At 47.8% G+C, this 20211-nt stretch overlaps 1 protein-coding gene across 18 annotated transcripts in view; it reads right to left on the minus strand.

Moving 5' to 3' along the window:
* Nucleotides 1–20211, minus strand: part of PTPRS (protein tyrosine phosphatase receptor type S) — a 223695-nt gene that overhangs the window by 89290 nt on the left and 114194 nt on the right. For all 18 annotated transcript variants that reach the window (XM_056822484.1, XM_056822481.1, XM_056822477.1 and 15 more), the window contains exons 3-4: nt 11180–11325; nt 9525–9666 (exon numbers count right to left, since the gene is read on the minus strand). In XM_056822484.1, the coding sequence (XP_056678462.1) occupies nt 9525–9666; nt 11180–11325 (288 nt within the window). The remainder of the gene's footprint in view (nt 1–9524; nt 9667–11179; nt 11326–20211) is intronic.

A 20211-nucleotide genomic window follows, 5' to 3' on the forward strand; every position in this document is an offset into this window, starting at 1 on the left:
AGCACAGGTTCCCTGCTCTCTGCTGACTTCCCAGGAAGCCTCAGGTGAGTCATTTACCAGGACTGTCAGTTTCCTCTGACTGCAAAGAGGAGCTGGTGAGAACTAAAAGGTTAAAATGGGGCTCACAGACAACTAGGGAGAGAGACCCAGTTCTGAAACTTTCTCTTTGGGTCATCTTGGGCAAGTCATAAATGTTCTCTGCACTCCAGAATCCTAATCTTTAAAAAGGGGTCAATCCCTCACCGGCCAACCTTCCCAGGAGTACACTGAGGACCAGATGAGATAACAGGCATGAATGTAGGGGATGCGGGAGGGTTCCCCCTGAGGCTGGTGGCCTTAATCAGCTGTTGGGAGCCTCTGGAAAGTAATTCTGAGCAGGCAATGAGGTGGGACCACTGACTGCTGGGTTTCTGCCATTCGGAGCTTCCCAAACTGTGTCAATGGGCTCAGTGGCCTAATTCAGAGGGCTGGGAAGTGTGTGCAGAGGAATGAGTGGGGAGAGGAGCTGCAGCCTGCATCTAGGGAGGGAGGCAGCCCAAAGTAAAACACTGGAGGAGGCAGAAGAAACCTGCTTGGAGAACTGGGGACAGCCTAAGCAAAGATCTCTCCTCTATGCATCTCCATCTTCTCATCTGTAAAATGAGGGTATAGGACCATTTCCTAAGGGGCTTTCTAATGGTAACATTCTATAGTTCTAAGTTGTCTAACTCTGACATCCCTCCCAACTTTGAAGGCCCTCCGAGCTCTGACATTTTGTGTTCTAAGATCTACCCAAGCTTGGACACTGTGTATTCTAAGGGTCCTTCTAGTGAAGATGCTCTTAGGTTCCTCCTTGACATTCTGTAGTCCTTTCCATCTCTTCTCCTATCTATCCAAACTCCCCACCCCCTTCCTGTAAATCTCAAGCTGAAGTCACTGCTCCTCCATCATAGCCTGAGGGGCCCCCAGATAGCCAAGACCCCTGATGAACAGAAAATCTCCCATGAAGGAATTGTACAAAGGGGGGTTGGAGATGATTAAGCTACAAACACTTATTATCAACAGTCACTGCCATAGCATAGTTGACATAGATATGGTCAGACCATCTGGAGCAAATTCTATTGTGTGTGTGTATTGGGGGTGGGGGGAGGTTGGTGGTGGAGTGGGGAGGGACCATTACCCTCATTTCCCAGATGGGGCAACTGAAGCCTGGGGCCTCTCCCAGGAGGGTGCTGGGTAGCTGGGAAAGCGACAGATGCCCTACATGTAGTCACCACTGCCTCATGTTAGCCTAGATGCTTAGCCAACAAAACCCTCTAGGTTCCTTTGCTTGGTGACTTGCTACTCTGCCCTTGGGCAAATCATAGAACCACTAGAAACCTCTGGAAGGAGCAGATTAGCCTAGATCATCCCCAAGAAGGGTCTTACACTCAAGCCTATGATCTCTGAAACACACTCAAACTGGATATAGTGAGCACATTTCCCTTCCTGAGTCGTGGATGGTGCCTGAGGGCCAGAAGGTGGGGGCCCTTCAGGAGCCCAAGGCTACATCTGTGACAGATCAATGGGCCAGGGCTGATTTTATCCCCTTCAGATGTCACTGCCAGAGGCTATAGTACCTGCCCTTGTCCCTCTGGAGAGCTAAATGCAGGACAGATGAATGGAGACAGAATTTGGCACTGCCAAGATCTATATCACAGCCCCTAGGTTTCTTCCCACCCTCCCAGGCTTCTAGTTCAAACACAGGAGCTGGGGTTGTTTTTGGAAGTCTACTGTTTATTAGCTGTGTGACCTAGGGTCACTCTCCTTCTTCGGGGAGTTTCTTCATCTATAAAATGAGGGAATCAGATCTCATGATCTCAAGTCCCTTCTAGTTTTAAATGGGTGATAATAAAGGCACCTACTTTACAGGGCTATTCTGAGGATCAAATGAGAATATTTATAAAATGCCTAGCACTGAGCTGGGCACATTATCGGCTTTATCTGTACCACACAGTAATGCTTCTTGTGGGTGAGTGCCTTCTCTCCCAACAAATCCTGGGGTTGCCTAAAGGCCAACACCTTAGGAAGGACAGACAAGCTGGAGAAAGCACCCAGAGGAGGGTGACCAAGATAGCAAGGAAATGACAGATAAAGCCACTGGAGGACTGGCTGAAGGAACTGGGGATATTTAGCTTGAACATCATAAATGACTTAAGGTCTTGAAGGGATGCTCTCTTGAAAAGGGATTCCTCTTTTTCTCTTTGGCCTCAGAAGCTAAACTAGGGACAATGGGGGCACACTCACAGCAGAGGGACAGGCTTGGACTTAAAAAAAAACAAAAAAGAATCAATCCTAATAATCAGAACTACCCCCAACTGGTGGGCAGCCTTGGGAAGTCACAAGCTCCTCTATCACTCAAGTCTCCTCTTTTTTTTTTTTAACTCTTAGCTTGTCTTAGAATCAATATTAAGTATCAATTCTAAGGCAGAAAAGAGTGGTAAAGGCAGGCAAGTCCAGGGTCACACAGCTAATATTTTCATTATTATGAATTTAACTCATTTGTTCAAATTCTTTTAGATCATAAGCCCATTCTAACTTGCATGCCTATATAAACATATATATACTTATGTATAAACAGCATTATAACACCTAAGTAATGGATTAAAGTCTTGATAAAGCTCATTGGTTTTTTTCTCAGAAAAGCAGTAAGATGGAAAGTCAAGGATATGCTGTGGCCAGATTTGAACCCAAGACCTCCCATCTTCAAGCTTGGCTCTCTATCCACCGAGTCACCTAGCTGTTCTCTCTGCTCTTTCTTCTGTCTCTTCCACTTCCCATTGAACTGAGTGTAAAGTTGTAAACACAGTAGGTCTCAGAACAGGTTTGGTGATGGCCTGACTTTCTCCTGGAGCATTTAAGAGAAGGACAAGGCCCTAGAAATGTCCACATGGACTACTGCTCTCAGTTCCAACTCCCTACAACTTGGAAGGAGGGAGAGGAACTCATTTTTTGTTACAAATAACGATAATACTGGGGTTATATAGCAAGGAGTTGGGAGTGGGGGTTGGGGGCACCCGGGACAACAAAGAGAAAAAAAAGAAAAGCTTTCAGGTGCTGCTCCTTCGGGGAAGGATCTGGCATCCTTAACAACCAGCCCATGGAGGGAATCTGGAATTTGCTGCAACTAACACAAATCACCGGTTGACAGAGAGCTTCAGGGCCTTCGGAAGCTGGAGGGCACAGGGGCTGGGGAGGCCAGAGGCTTCAATGCCCAAGCATCCCCTGGCATTCTGGAGCTAGATGCAGACCCACCTGGTCCTGGCTTTCACAGAGATTTCTACTCTCTGCTTGTTTCTGGGGATTTAGGGAAAATAAGCCCAGGGGAGGCAGAGGAGGGCTGGAAATGAGGTGGGTTATATATCCATGGGGGCATATGTGTGTGTGGTGGGGGTGGTGGGGGGAGCTCACCCCTTGACCCAAAAAAAGCAGATAGCAAGTGTGCTATCAGACCCACTCCTGGCTCTGATTGGCTCCTGATGACATCACAACCAACTACGGCTAGGCAGGCAGTCCCCTGCCTTCCACTGGGGGCTCATCAATTTCATCAGCCAATTAATCCTCTAGGAGAATTGCCCTCTTGATTGGCAGAGAGAGAGTGTGTGTATGTGTGTGTGTGTGTGTGTGTGTGTGTGTGTGTGTGTGTTGGGGGAGGCCTCGTACAACTATTATTACTGAGTGTTTCTAATTAAACAAAAATGTTCATCTTGCAGCACATTCTGCAGAATTCCTCGGAGTTTAATTAAAACAACAACGGCAAGAGGCGTGATCAGATTTGAGGATCAGATCGGTAGAGGAAGCGTCTCCAAGCATCACAAATTGGCACTCGGTACAGACACTCCCGTTTCTTTCCATCCGGACAGAGAAATCCTGCCCCTCCTTCCCACAGGTAACGAGGCTCCTTAGACTAATGTGGAGCACGCAGGTCCCTCATTTCCAATCCTCCAACCCTTTCTGTGACTAAGCCTTTCCTGATGCCCAGCTTTGGGCTCCAATGAGTGCAGAGGAGGCAGGGGGGACCAGAGCCCTATCCCTAGGGGACTGACCATCCCATTGGGGTGCTGCCGCACACATGGAAGCTACGTTTGAAGAGGAAAAGACAACTATGGTTAAGTATTAAGCGGTATGATCTCCCCTGGGCAGCAAAAAAGGAATGGTCAGGAAAGGCTTCTTTCCTACTCATGGACGCTGGATGACCACTGGTCAGAAACGCTGCAAAGTGGATTGAAAGTCAAGCCTAGAGACAGGAGGTCCTAGGTTCAAATCTGGCCTCAGACACTCCCCAGCTGTGTGACCCTGGGCAAGTCACTTAACCCCCATTGCCTAGCCCTTACCACTCTTTTGCCTAGGAACCAATACACAGTATTGATTCTACTCAAGGTAAGGATTAAAAAAAAGAAAGAAAGAAAAAAACATTGCAAAGCTCTTACCACTCTTCTTCATAGGAACCAATACACAGTAGAGATTCTATGGAAGGCAAGAATTAAAAAAAAAAAGAAAGAAAGAAATAGTGCAAAGGGGATCCCTGAATCAGGTTCCAGCTGGGTTATGGGAAAAGGAGATCTGATCATCTTAGAAGACCACAAGCTTCACAGGAGTCAATAAGATAACATCATGGTTCAAAGGGCTCAATGCATCCATGGGCTTCATGATGAAAGGCAAGAGGAGAATCCTGTTTTTTCTCTGACCTGTTTGGATTCCATCTGGAACACTATTTTCTGTCCTGGGTGCCATGTTTTTAGGGGAGAATACCAGCAAGCTGGAGCATATAAGAAGAGATCAATAAGAAGAGTGAGGGGATTTTAAGCTGATCAGGTGAAGGAATTGAAGGAGTTTAACATATAGAAGATTTGGTCAGGGGTGCAGAACATGACTCTTAAATGATTTGAAGGACTATCATGGGGGGAGTGGGACTGGAATTTTTCACTGTCTCCAGAAGACAGAATTAGGACCAACTGGATAAAGTCGCTTGACAGATTTCAGCTTGTGTAAAGAAAAAATTCCTAACAATAAGAACTGTCCCCCAATGGGATGGGCTACTTTAAGAAGGAGTGAATTCTCCATCACTGTAGAAGAGATTTCTGCTCAGGTATGAGAGCTCTCTATACTGATGAAATTACAGATGCGGTCAGGGGAAAAAAAAAAGATTGCTAAGATTAGGAGCTAATGTTTCATTTCATTCAATCTATTTCTAGTCCGTTTCTCCCAGAAGTAATGGCCCAAGGGGAGCTCACTTTTTAGAGGGGGCAGATTTGGTGGTAACCGTGTAACTGACTTGAAAATATCTAACCGGGGCTCTCTAGCTGGTTTCTTAGGGTGCTGCCCTACTGCTCCCCAAATCACCCAGCTAATGGTGGCTGGGAGGAGCATAACAGCGTGGTATCATAGGCTCAAATACCAGCTCTACCTCTGACAACCAACAAATGCCTCCCTTTCCCCTCCCTGGGACTCAGTTTCCTTGCTTGTAAGAGGAAGTAGGTTTGACAAGATAAACTATAAGGTCTTTTACAATTCTGATTCTTTCTATATTTCTGAGCTTCCAGGGAGCCACAGCAAAGGGGAGTCCTTGATCTTGGCTTTGCTACTAACTAGCTGTGAAGTCCTGAGTGAGTCATTTTTTGGGGTCTCAGTTTATTCATCTGCAAGATCAGGGATGGGGGAGGCTCTTTCAACTCTATGCTCCTAAGGAGAGACTAAAAGGCACCCGACTTCATCTCACTGGCCCAGAACCTCTTACCCTCACCCCCAGAATCCCCCAGCCCTCCCACTAAAGACGGGAACACAGTCCAGAGGGAAGGAACTCCCCCCACCCGTCCCAAGAAGGAGGCAGGAGGCTGCGGGTGGCACTGCCGTTCTTTCCCGCAGTGGGCCCAGCTGTTTAATAATTAAAAGCAGAGTGAGTGTGTGTTTGCCATTCTGAGCTCGCTCACATGGATATTTATGGACATGAGGACCAAGAGAAAGGGGAAGGTGATAAAGTGCTGGCAGGCTTGGAGCTGGGTGTCCTGTCCAAATTCTGCCTCTGCCTCATTCTGGGACATCAGACACATGCTTTTTAGCTTCCTCTGGACCCCCAGTCTCCTCCTCTGCAAAGGAAGGAGCAGGGCTAACTAAATCCCTGAAGGTTCTGAAATTCGGCCTGTCTATGTAGGCAGACTGTGGCGGTCTGGGGCCAGAAGCAGAGCTTCAAATGGAAAACTAGGGTGTTCCTGAGGAGGGCTGGAAGGGACAGAGAAGAGGGGGGAAGTAGGAGCCAGCCTCGGATGGGAGGGAAACACCGACTCCCTTCTCTGCCTCTGGGTGCCTGCCTCTCTTTGTGATGGAGGAGGTTAATGGATTCACAGTCTTGTCCTTTTAACTCTCCAGGTTCTGGCAGTGGAGTCAGGCACAGGGCCTCAAGGAGCACGGCTGCATTTCATGAAAGCTGTGCAAAGGTCACCGTGAGCCTATGGAAGGAGCGGCTGGCAGGGGCTGGGAGAAGACTGTCTCAGGCTGCAAAGGGGAGGTGGGAGGAGCTGTGGCTCCCAGATCCCCATCTCCCTCCCTCTTTCTGGCATCAGGAACCAGCTGTGGCTTGGACCAGAGTCCAGATGGGTCAGGGTCCAGGGAGAAACAAGGCCTGTGCTAGTCTGGCTGACCCCTGGGCCTCTGGGGGAATTTAACCCAGAAGGGAAGGAAGGGGTGGGAGACTGGTAGGAATGATACCCATGAGGAACCCTCCTTTCCCCCTGCCTGCTGCCTCCAGGCACCATTCCCAGAGCCAAGAAGGGACCCCTTCAGTCTAGCTTCTGTCCTCCTCCCCTTTAGATGTTATAGATACAACCTGAGCTCAGGCTGTAGTGACTTGCTCACCGTCACACAGAGAGTTAAGTGGCAGAGCTGGAATTCCAGCCCAGGCCCTTTAACTCCAAAGCCCAACTGCCCCATTTTGCTCCAGAGAGGGAGAGGAAAACAGATACTTTTCTGGCCTTACAGATTTCAAATCTCCACCCACTCCTTTCCTGGGCCCCCAGAGCCAAGGCCTAGGAGTTTCAAGCACATTTGGGCCAAATCCTTCCTCCACTGATAAAGAGAAGAGTCCAAGATGTTCCCCAAGTGTCCCTGTGCCTCTCCTTATCAAGGGAACAACGAAAAGACCACCCAGTGGGGTGCTGGAGCCTGGAGAAAGCTGGGTGATCCCAGCCCTCCTGACTGGGTCGGCCTATCTTGGCCAAGGCCGCCTGTCTGTAGAGGAACCAGGCTGAGACCGCTGTCAAATCTGAGTTGTAGATTAGGGTTACAGAGAAAGGCAATTGTGTTATTTTCCAATACACCCAGGAACTCCAGCAATGCTAATGAAGTGCAGTCACGCAGAAGTCCTGCTGGACCTACTGTAATGAATAGATAATTATTTGTAATGAGCACATTAATGGGCAGGTAAGCAAATGGGTGTTGCTAGAGTCCTAGAAAACCATTCGTTCTTTCTGGTAGGTTCTTTACTCCCTGCCGAAATCTTAACGAATTCCACACCCCAGAGATGTGAGGTACAAATTTAGGGGCTTTTCTTAGGCATGGAGAAGGGCCTACTGTATATATACACAGGTCACTGTGCTTAAATGCTTTTACAAATATTATCTCATCGGAGCCTTACAGCAACTCTTGAGAGATAGGTGCAATGGTCACCTCCGTTTTACAGATGGGTAAACTGAGGCAGGTGGATGAAGTGACTCGTCCAGGTCACCCACCTGAAACTAAATTTGAACTCAGCTCTTTCTCCATCACCTAGCCTATGAAGAGAATAACTCCCTGCTCTGACCCTAACTAGTTGTGTGACTGGGGGCAAGTCCTTTCTTTGAGTTTAGTTTCCTTATCTGTAATATGGAGATCATAATATTTATACAAATATCTTAGAGTTGCTATGAAGAAAATATTTTGTAAATCTTAATGTGTTCTAGAAATACTTGTTTCCAAACTTTAAGGATATACATATTTCCTTATATATGTACATATAAGTGATATTAGAGATATATTTATATATATATATATATGGATCTAAGTGATCCCTCACCTGTTGTGGGAGTTATATTCTAGAGACCCCTGTGATAGGTGAAAATCTGTGAAGTTATATTTGTTGTATTACCTATATATATAGTTTAAGGCTTTATAAACCCTTCCCACTCTCTTAAAAAACTTTTCCACACTCTTATTAACCTATCGTCACTGAGCCAATCAGGGCCAAGGACATAGAACACAGCACTGTGGTTGGCCACCATTCATTGCATCAGCTAATAGTGTGCTGTGATAAGTGTAACTCTCCATACAGAATTAGATATATATTTTTTAAAAACCCGCGATACAGTGAAGCTGCTATACATGAACCACGATATAGTACAAGATGATTGTATGATATTTTGTGGATGTGGGTCTTCCCTTCACTTACAGATTTAAAGCCCCCCACCCAATTTTTTGTCTTAGAAGGTGGCTCTGGCCTAACCCCCCCATCACTGTGCAGCCAACTTAGACTATTCCAGGAGGGACAGAGGTTCTGAAGCCAGGCCTGTGCTCAGAGCCTTTAGAGCATGATTGATCCAGACTAAACTTGGGCTTCCGAGAGCCCAGGGTTATCCCATGTCACATGGGACCCAAGGGAGGACTCGGGTGGTTTCTTTCTTCTTCCTCTCCCCATACCTCACCCAAACCATATAGACAAGGGAGGCCTGGCTGGACATCCTTTCTTAGGGGAGCTGTTTGGCTGCTTTGGCCCCTGCTCATCCTCTGAGCTTGGAGGGATGGAGCTTTGGGATGAGCCCTGAACCTCACACCAAAGGCAATGGGTCCAAATGCCGGCTCTGTTCTTTACCCCTAAGTGACTTGGGTAAGTCCCCTCTTCCAGGGCCTCCATTCTTGGCCCCATTGCTCCTAGAGCAAACCAAACCCCTGGCAAGGTAACAATTTATTCCTGATATTCACCTCATCTCAGGGATAGCACAAAGGTGGATGAGAGCAGGGCAGCGTTGGGATAGACTTTCTATACAACTCCGTCCAATGCCCTCCTTGACAATATGAGGACCATGAGGCTCCAGAAGGGATGAGCTCCCCAGAGGCTGGGGTTCCTTCCCTCCTCCACTGTGTGTATCAAATAGCACACAGGGCCTGGTGCACTCTGGGTTCTTCTCTGACTGTTCACAGACTCATGGGATTGGAGGATCTGGCACTGGAAGGGCTTTGAGAGATTCTCTAGTTTAATTCTCTCAGTTTACACAGCCTGAATCAGAGGCCTGACAATGTGAGTGACTCACCCAAGGTCATGCTCTGGTAAATAGCAGAGACAGGATTTGTATTTTGGCCCCCAGACTACAAATCAATGGACTCCAGAGCAGCAAAAAGATGGCTGTGGAGGTGGCCACCTCCCGCCTTCCCCTGGCCTCCCTCCTGCTCCAATCCAAGTCCCATGGGAAGGAGGTGTGGGAGCCACAGGGAGACCCTGGTCTTGGCAAAGCGGGTCCCAGAATTGGGGCTGTCGGTACCTCGGAGGACAGTGAGCTTAGCGTGCACGGTGATCTCCCCGATGGGGTTCTGAGCCACACATTCATACACGTTCTCGTCCCGGGGGGTCCTCAGGGGCTGGATCCGAAGAACCGCACCAGCACTTTCATCAAACTCAATTGTCTGACGGGGAGAGAGGGAGAATGTGAGAGTCTAGCAACACCCTCCCCCCCCCAAAGCTGCCTGACCTAGCTGGGGCCAGCATGCATGGGCTTCCTCCTCTCCCTCTTCTGTTAGGACTGTGGTCTGGGCTAGAGGACTGGCCCCTCCCTCCATCTTCTTGCTACCTGTCCTAGCTGGGGACAGCACACATACACAGGCTTCCGCCTCTCCTGACAGTGGGATTGTGGCCCAGGCTTGAGGACCCAGGTGCCAAGAGGGCAGCTACCCCGGGACCCCTATGTGTAGCTGCCTCTGTGTGAAGTCCTGTGGGCATGCTTGTAGATCCAAGGGTGAGGACATGGATCTGGGTATGTGTCTGTGATGGTAATATGGCCACCATAGTGATATAGTCATAGCTTACATAGGCATGCCTCTGAAAGCACTTTACAAATATCATCTCATCCTATCCCTCCAATCCCGGGAGGCAAGCACCTGTGTTACTCCCATTTTACAGATGAAGAAACTGAGGCAAACAGTGGTAAAGTGACTTGGTGTGGTATACATATTTGTATATATGTATAGGAGTATGTATGTATGTATGTATGTGTATTTTTATATGTGTGTAGGGATGTGTAAATATATATATATACACACATATATATATATATATATACTATCTGGGCATTAAGGATACATGTCTATGTAGGGGTGGCTATCTGAATTAGTGAGTGAAGCTGTTTCACACTATGTATGTATCTCTATCTCTATGAAAGGATAGCTGTATATAGAAAGGTACAGAGCTGTGACTATGTTTATGAGAGGTTTCGTATTTATAAAGGATATAGACTAAAAGTGTATCTATGCAGGAGTGTGATAATAGGTATACATCTGTGTTTGAATAAAGGGATATCTGGGGAGTAGCAGTGGGGTACAGATGGGTAGACAGCTGGAAAGAGTAAAGGAACCTTGATTTTTTCAAGAGTATTCAACTCAGCAGACTAATTTGAGATCACAGTCAAGGTACAAGAACTACTAAACTCTGACCATCAACCTCAACCTTTCCCAAATGAGGTCTGTCCCTGGTTCCTCCTCTTTCCTTCTTTTCCCTCCCATCCCAAGGAAGGGTTTCCAGGGAGGAAGAGAAGGGAAAAGTGGGAGATGCTAGCCATCACCAGGGTGGATATGTGCAGACGGCTTTTATGTCATTCTATGGGGATCCAAAATGAACTCGAGTTTAGAAAGTCTGAGGGGGTCTGGGATGTGAAGCAGTTGCAGTGTGAGCTCTGCTTTGGGAAGGCCTATTGGTGTGACCCTTGGGTGTTGCACCAGGGGCTGAAGTCGTCTGTCTATGATCACGTGTGTCTGAGGTCAAGGGTATGCATGGGGATAATTTTGGGGGTGTTGTATGTGGGGTGGGGAGAAGGCTGGAGATATATACAGAGATGTGTGGTGGTGGTGGTGGTGGTGGTGTGTGTGTGTGTGATTGCTAGCTTTTTAGTGGGCTGAAGTTGGAGGTGAGTGGATGCTTCCTTACCTCAAACCGCTGGGAGTTCACCTTCTTGCCTTTCTTGTTCCAAGTCACCCGTGGCTTGGGGTCTCCAGTGGCCTGGCAAACGAAGGAAGCCACACCACCTGACACCCCAATCTGATCCCGGGGCTCCTTGATGAACCTGGGGGATTCTGTAGGAAAGCAATGAAGCAGCCTGTGAGGTGGAGAGGGTCATGGTGATCACAGGAACACAGAGGGACTTCAGAGATCAGTTAGGCCTAACCCTTCAATTTCCAGATGAGGAAACAGATCCAGGGATTCCCCCCTGAGATGGCGAAGAGCAGGGCTGGGATCAGAACCCAGGCACTCCTACCATGCTCAGGACCCCAAAGACCTGGCTGATGCAAAAGGGAGTTAATGTAATGGGTCTTGAACTACGCTGAGCCTGGGACCAGTTGGAGACGTGCAGATCAGCAGGTGTGACCTCGAACACCCTAGAAAATGATGCATGCGCTTGTACATGAACTGTGGGCCACCCAGACACAGATCTAAGCTCCTTTCTCCTGGGGGTGCCTCTTTTTGAGACCCAGGAAGTTGGTCCACATTTCAGCAGGGTCTCATAAACCCACAGCTAGAAGCAATCTCAGAATTTGTCAGTTCAATTTGTATCTGAACTCATACCTCCTCTAGAGCATCCTTGGCAAAGTTGCCAACCAGTCTCTGTTTTAATTCCTTCTGGGGTGGGGAACTCAGTGCCCTGCAAGCAACCCATTCTACTTCTAAATAGCTCTCACTTTCTGTTTTATTCAGGGCAGTGCCCCTAACGACCAAGTGTCATCATATCCCATGACATCTTCGCCAAGTTAAGTATCCTCAATTTGATCATAATAATGACCAGCATTTTATAGAGGGCTTTCAAGTTTATATAAGACTTTACATATGTTATCTTATCTGAGGAGGTAGGTATTATTATTTCCCCCACTTTGCAGACAAAGAAATGGGCTGAGAGAAGTAAATTGACTTGCCCAGGATCACACAGGGAGTGCGTATTTGCAGAAGAATTTGAACTTGGTCATTTTAATCAGACTTTTTCTTTCTCTAACACGACACCACCTACCGCTTTTTCTTACTATATAAAATTTATTTGCAAAAAGGTCAGATTGGTGTTGCAGTAGATTGAGTTCTGGGTCGGAAGTTTCAATTTCATAAGAGAATCACAATGGCCTCCCCACATTACCTAAAAGGGACCAGGAATTCCAAAAAAGCATTTTGAGCTACAGTGTATTTCCTACCTTATCTTCCAATGTTGGGAGGAAAAAATAAAGGGTGTGTGTGTGTGTGTGTGTGTGTGTGTGTGTGTGTGTGTGTGTGTGTGTGTGTGTGTGTAACTTGGAGAGCTTGGCAGAGGATAAAAAGGGCTATCTAGGGCATGGCCACAAGAGCATAGATTTAAAGAAAAAAAGAGATCTTAGAGGTGGTCTTTAATTTTATAGGTGAAGAAACTGAGGCTCAGGGAGGTTACAAAGGTAATAAGTAGTAGGGTTAGGGGCTGAACCCAGGTTCTGAGCCATCAGCTCCAGGGATCTTTCCACTGCACCCCACAATCTACTGAAGCCTATCTCAAGGAAGCCAAGTTCCCATGGCTCCTCCACCTCCAGCCTTGGCTAAAATCAATCCAGATGAGATCAGCTCAGCTCAACTCCCTCTAATCTAGTTAGCCAGGAATTTACAGAAATATTTAAATTGTTGGGGCATGGCTATGTTCCAATAAAATCATCCAGATCATAAAGTTTCCTTCTGTTATTCTCTGGGCTGTGGGGCTCTCCCAAGTGTGGAATGGGGATACTGTTAGGTACATGTTGGGAGTCAGGCTTGGGGTGGTGGCAGAAGGTTTACAAGATTTCCCTCTTGGGTGGGAGGGCTAGTCCAAGGTTAGAGAATTAAGGCGCGAGTGGAAGAAATGTGTTGTAGGTTGGAGAACTTTGCCAAGCCAGGCCAGTCTAGGCCTGCTCCCCTCTGTACCGCCCCTCTAGCAGTCCCAGGGACTGCTAGATTCTGTAGGGGAGCAAGACCAAATGCACGAAACTGCTGGCTCCATCCAGCTCTCCTCCTGGACCAGAGTTAAGACCGCCAGCTCTGGTCTTTGGCCCCCTCTACCTGGCCCCACGGGCCCAGGCATTAGTTTTACAAATATCTAGATCTATATTTAGAGGTCGATGCACCATCCTGGGAAAGGTTATCAGCACTTCCATTAGAAACTCCTGGAGCCAGAAATGATCATTTGCCTCTTGCCAGCAGCTCTCCTCCGCCCTCTTCCCCCTTCTTGCTAACCCAGGAGTGAGGGAAGGAGGGATTCTCTGAACAGGAACTGATGGCCTCTTAAGTAAATGGGAAAAAGGCCAATGGAAAGGAGTCCCCAGGCACACGGCACAGTGAGCCAAGCATAGCAAGAAAGGTCAGGGTGCTTCTGAAGGGGTCTTAGACAAGAGTCTGCATGAAAATACATGTGCATGCCCTTCAGTACACTTTACTGGGGAAAGGCTCCACGTGGCAGGCAGCTTGGGGGACCGAGCTCTACCTGCCCTGAGATTTAGGAAGCCTGGGGCCTCTGGTCTTGGCTTCACCCACAATTGACTTCTCTGATGTTCTGTTCCCTCCCAGAAGGGGCTAGACTAGATGTCCTCTGAGGTACCTCCTAACCCTGACATTCTCTGTTCTAAGGGTCCCCCCAGCTCTGATATCCTCTGTTCTAAGGACTCTCCCAGCTCTGACATTCTCTGTTCTAAGAACTCTCCCAGCTCTGACATTCTCTGTTCTCAAAGGACCCTCCCAGCTCTGACATTCTCTGTTCTAAGGTCTCTCCCAGCTCTGACATTTTCTGTTCTAAGGACTCTCCCAGCTCTGACATTCTCTGTTCTAAGCTCCCTCCCAGCTCTGACATTCTCTGTTCTAAGGACCCTCCCAGCTCTGACATTCTCTGTTCTAAGCTCCCTCCCAGCTCTGACATTCTCTGTTCTAAGGACCCTCCCAGCTCTGACATTCTCTGTTCTAAGCTCCCTCCCAGCTCTGACATTCTCTGTTCTAAGCTCCCTCCCAGCTCTGACATTCTCTGCTCTAAGGATCCTCTCAGCTCTGACATTCTGTTCTAAGCTCTCTCCCAGCTCTGACATTCTCTGTTCTAAGCTCCCTCCCAGCTCTGACACTCTCTGTTCTAAGGACTCTCCCAGCTCTGACATTCTCTGTTCTAAGGTTCCTCTGACATTCTCTGTTCTAAGGACTCTCCCAGTGCTGACATCCTCTGTTCTAAGGACTCTCCCAGCTCTGACATTCTCTGTTCTAAGGACCCTCCCAGCTCTGACATTCTCTGTTCTAAGGTCTCTCCCAGCTCTGACACTCTCTATTCTAAGGACTCTCCCAGCTCTGACATTCTCTGTTCTAAGGACTCTCCTAGCTCTGACATTCTCTGTTCTAAGGTTCCTCTGACATTCTCTGTTCTAAGCTACCTCCCAGCTCTGACATTCTCTGTTCTAAGGACTCTCCCAGTGCTGACATCCTCTGTTCTAAGGACTCTCCCAGCTCTGACATTCTCTGTTCTAAGAACTCTCCCAGCTCTGACATTCTCTGTTCTCAAAGGACCCTCCCAGCTCTGACATTCTCTGTTCTAAGGACCCTCCCAGCTCTGACATTCTCTGTTCTAAGGACTCTCCCAGCTCTGACATTCTCTGTTCTAAGGACTCTCCCAGCTCTGACATTCTCTGTTCTCAAAGGACCCTCCCAGCTCTGACATTCTCTGTTCTAAGGACCCTCCCAGCTCTGACATTCTCTGTTCTAAGGACCCTCCCAGCTCTGACATTCTCTGTTCTAAGCTCCCTCCCAGCTCTGACATTCTCTGTTCTAAGCTCCCTCCCAGCTCTGACATTCTCTGCTCTAAGGATCCTCTCAGCTCTGACATTCTGTTCTAAGCTCTCTCCCAGCTCTGACATTCTCTGTTCTAAGCTCCCTCCCAGCTCTGACACTCTCTGTTCTAAGGACTCTCCCAGCTCTGACATTCTCTGTTCTAAGGTTCCTCTGACATTCTCTGTTCTAAGGACTCTCCCAGTGCTGACATCCTCTGTTCTAAGGACTCTCCCAGCTCTGACATTCTCTGTTCTAAGGACCCTCCCAGCTCTGACACTCTCTATTCTAAGGACTCTCCCAGCTCTGACATTCTCTGTTCTAAGGACTCTCCTAGCTCTGACATTCTCTGTTCTAAGGTTCCTCTGACATTCTCTGTTCTAAGGTCTCTCCAGCTCTGACATTCTCTGTTCTAAGCTACCTCCCAGCTCTGACATTCTCTGTTCTAAGGACTCTCCCAGCTCTGATATCCTCTGTTCTAAGGACTTTCCCAGCTCTGACATTCTCTGTTCTAAGGACTTTCCCAGTGCTGACATCCTCTGTTCTAAGGGCTCTCCCAGCTCTGACATTCTCTGTTCTAAGGACTCTCCCAGCTCTGATATCCTCTGTTCTAAGGGCTCTCCCAGCTCTGATACTTTCTGTTCTAAGGTCTCTCCCAGCTCTGACATTCCCTGTTCTAAGCTCCCCCCCAGCTCTGACATTCTCTGTTCTAAGGTCTCTCCCAGTGCTGACATTCTCTGTTCTAAGGACTCTCCCAGTGCTGACATCCTCTGTTCTAAGGACTCTCCCAGCTCTGATATTCCCTGTTCTAAGGACTCTTCCAGCTCTGGCATTTCATATTCTTAGATCCTTTCTGGCTCCGACAATTTTAGATAGTGGTAGAAGATCTGTTCTTCCCTTTTTCTTTATTTTACCCATTTACTCAAAAGGGAAAATATTTCCACCTGAAGGTTTTGTGCATACTTATGGTTGAGACTGGTAAATGTGAAATAATGAAGATAACACAGGGAGGAAAGATCCAAGACAAAAGCTGAAGCAATTACATAGGAGAAGAGGATGATCTGGAAGGTGCATTGAAGTCCAAGCGATAGCCCTGAACATCTGGATGAAGGCAGAGATTCATTCTCACTCTTTCTCTCTCATTCTCACTCTCTCTCTCTCTCTCCCCCCCTTCACCTCCCCAGCTGTCACGTGCTCTGGGGATTTACATATATCCCTGGGATTTACATTTGATCATTCTCCTTTTAACAAAACTTTCTCCTACATTATTGTCAACTTTTGGCTCACATGGGAGGAATTGCTCTCACTCAACCGGGGAATACCAGGCGCATGTTATTGCAGGTTTTCTGGGTGGGGATGTCTAAGAACCAATAAAGCAGGAATACTCTGATGCAAAGGTGGGAGATAGAAAAATTCTGGGTTCAAGAGATCGTGAGGAGGCCAGTGTGGCTGGGTTTTGCAGAGTATTTGGAAGGATACGGTGCATGCCTAAGCCCTGCTGTCTCTCTTTCCACTGGTCTGGAACCCTGACAGACTACAGCATTCCTGCCCTAGAAGGCTCCTCAGAGAACAGAGAGTGGAACAGCTATCCTAGGCATGGACCTGGGGCTGCTTGGGGGCACAGTACTAGGGTGAATAATCACTTTTCAGGCCCATCTTAATGTGCACAGCGGAGAGAGGCCTCAAGAATTGTGGTGTTGGGAAATGCCCTGGCCTGGGATCAGGGAATTTTAAAATTGGAAGGACCCCCTTGAATCATCTATTACTTAGTCGTGTCTCCCATTTTACAGATGAGGAAGTTGAGGCACAGAGAGAGGAGAAGCACTTCACCCAAGACACCGGTTCTCTGATTCCAAGTCCGAGGTCTTTGTCTCCTGCTCCAGAAGGCTTTATGCAGTTAAACAGGGGCCTTCCTGCTATGGCTGGCAGGGAGCCTGAGGTTTGGGGGGGGCTCATCTCACTCTCTACATGAGGGTGTTCTGGGAGTATAGACCCTCTTCTTAGCTGAGGCCACAAGTGAGTCCTGGATACCTAACCTGGACATGAACACGGGCCATGCAAAGCCTGAGGGACCTTAGTGAGGAATGAGGATAGAAGGCTCGGGGCTCCTCATCTGGAGACAGGGAGGATTTCTCCCACACTTGCTTCTAATGGCCTAAAGGACCTGGAGTCAGGAAGATTCCATTCAAATCTAGCCTTGGATATGTACTAGCTGTGTGAACCTGGGCAAGTCATTTAACCTCTGTCTGCCTTGGTTTCCTCGATTGTAAAATGAGGATAATAATAGTAACCACCTCCTAGGGTTATTTAAGTATCAAAGGAGATATTTGCAAACTTTGAAGCTATAAATTAATGCTAGCTATTATTATTCTGTTATTTTTATATTAATTTGGGGGGGGGGGAACAGGTCTGGAGCTGTGATTTCACTGGCAAGGAAAATTTTATCCATGATTGTTACCTGGTCTACAACTTCTCAGCTTAGAGAGATGCTTGGGAGACTGAGCTGTTCAGTGGTCAGGCCAGGATATAGAGCTAATATGTGCCAGGAAAGGGACTTGGGTCTAAGAGTCAGCTTTCTACCTGCTGTACCACAAGGAAAACACATTTATATGAGGCCCTTAATACATTTTACATGCCTTATATCACTTGATTTTCAAGAAAAGGCTGTGAAGATAGCATAGGGAAGATAAAATTATTATTCCTGCAATGCTGAGTGCTAGAAATCAAAGGGGAAAAAAAAGCCTCAAAAATGGCTCCTGGCTTCCTCTAGGAGCTTCCAGTCAAATTAAGGAGACAAAATGACTATAGATGGGCATATACAAGATAAATATGTAATATATATAAAATAAATATAATAAATAATATCAAATATAAAATAAATATGTAATATATCAAATATATGAGAAAGAAAAACTAAACATGTAATATAAACACAAAATAAATATGTAAGATAGTGAATATATAATATGTAATATATTAAATAAATATATATTTTAAAGCTTGAGAGACAAGGCTGCTAGCAGCTGGGGGGTGAGGGGCAGGAAAGGCCTCCTCTAGGAGATGGTGCTTAAAATGAATCAGGGGACCTAAAGGAAATGAGGACTTTAAGACACTGCAGGGGGAAGGCATGGAGATGGGGGAAAGGGCATCATATGTGAGAAGAGCAAGTGGGCTATGTATGACTGGAGCGAATACAGGGAGAAGAGCTTCAGTAGATGGGAAATGGCCCAAGGAAGCAGGGTTCAAGAAGCTTTAAATGCAGCCCAGGAGTTTTCTATTTGGTCCTGGAATAAGAGGCAGATGCTGGTGTTTTCTGAGGATATGGGTGTTAGGGCTTTAGGAGGTGCACTCTGGCAGCTTGGAGAAGGATGATTTGAGGTGGGGAGAGACTGGAGGCAGAGAGACCCATGAGGAGGCTGCAGCAGCAGCGACAAGGCTCTGTTCTCAGGTGGTGGCAGTGAACTTGGAGAGATGGGGATGAGAGACAGAGAGGAAGAAACCACATTGAGAAACTGATGGGGCAGACAGGGGTGAGGAGCAAGCAGGGCAGTCTCACAAGTTGCTGGGGCTGCTAAAAAACCAAAAAAAATCAGCCTGCTGGCGGGAAGGCCGCTTCTCATGGAGCTGGCCTTGGATGCCAGGCAGACCATGCGTCCACACTGGGAGCTTCTCTTCCTTGGTGGGTCCTGCCAAAATCCCCTGAAATATTCTTTTGGAAGGCAGATTGTCCTTCGTGCCATCAGCAGGCATCCAAGAAGGTCTCCATCACACTCTTGAGGAAACTAGGTGAGAGCTGGGTCTGGAGACCCAAGTTCAGATCCAGTCTCAGACACTTTCTGGGTGACCCTGGACAAATCATTTAACCTACCTGCCTCAGTTTCCTCATCTGTAAAATGAGGATAATAACCCCACCAGTAGGCCCTGGGATTGTGGCACATATGGCACAAAGGAAGTGCTGGTTTCCTTCCCTGCCTCTTCCCTGGTCCTTGCTCCGAGTGCTCCCCTAAGAAGCTGACCGCATCAGGGAGGCCTAAGGCCCAGATGTGGATCCTTCACAAGCTGCTGGGAAGATTGCCTAAATGATGCGGATGCAAAGGGAGAGAGACCAGAGAGAGGCCCCGGCCTGGCCTCCCTGGCAATGAATAGAGATAGAAAAATCTGTTTCCTCGCTGAGGGGGCTGAAGAGAAAAAGAAGCATTTTAGGCAGGGCCCTGATTGATCCCAGGAAATTTGGGATCACGACTGGGCCTAACAGGAGTCAGGTCCCATTTTCTGGGGTCCTGAAGCTCTTGGGGATTCAATACCCAGAGCAGATGTTTTAGTTATTAACCCAGGAGACAGAAAGTGAGGCTCTTCGCTCTGCTCTATGAAGTCTTTTGTTTCTGGCCTTCCTCTCCTCTATCTCCTTCTCATTCCTCCGATCACCTCTCTCTCCTTCTCCTTTCTTCCCTTATTCCTTCTCCTCCATCTTTAACTCCTCTAGGTTTTCTTCTTTCATTCTCCATCTCTTTCTTCCTCTCTCTCCTCCTCCATGGACATCCCCATCCTGTTCTCCCCTTTTCCTTCCAGGCCATTTCTCATTCTCTCCTACAGACTTTGGTGGAAGGGTTGGGCCCTGACCTTTGGGAAAGAGAAGGTCTTATTCAAAGGAATCACATAAGTAAAGAAAAAGGGTTTAATGTAGGGTTTGGAATCAGGAGCTCTAACCAGGTGAATGACGCTGAATCAAGTGGGGAGAAGTGGGGGGGGGCAGGGATGCTTTAAGAACTTGAGGCCAGGGGTGGGGGTGGGGGGTGGCAGGAGACAAAAATGTGACAGACAGGCAGGAGGGGAGGGGGCATAGTGGTGAAGACAGCGATGCTCTGGAGAGAACTTGGGGAAGACAGGAGGGTCAGGAGAATGGCAGACCTGGGACCCCGCTGGGCTAGGCAGATTGGAGCTGACAGGCCCCAGGAGCTGGAGCCAAGGGCTGCTCAGCCATGCATTCAGGCCTTCCTCTCCCCTGTTCCACAGCAAGGGGCTCAAGCCAGCCCTCGACAGCCTGAGGGCTGGCCACGGCACCGCTGGGAGAGGGGAGAGGGGACAAGAGCCAGCGCTAGAATCACAGAATGGCACAGCTGAAAGGGACTTCCAATCCCTACGTGTTTCAGAGTGGGTCTGAGGCCCATAGACAGATGAGAATC

Source organism: Monodelphis domestica, chromosome 3 (genome assembly GCF_027887165.1).
Source record: "Monodelphis domestica isolate mMonDom1 chromosome 3, mMonDom1.pri, whole genome shotgun sequence".
NCBI classification, from domain to species: Eukaryota; Metazoa; Chordata; class Mammalia; order Didelphimorphia; family Didelphidae; genus Monodelphis; species Monodelphis domestica.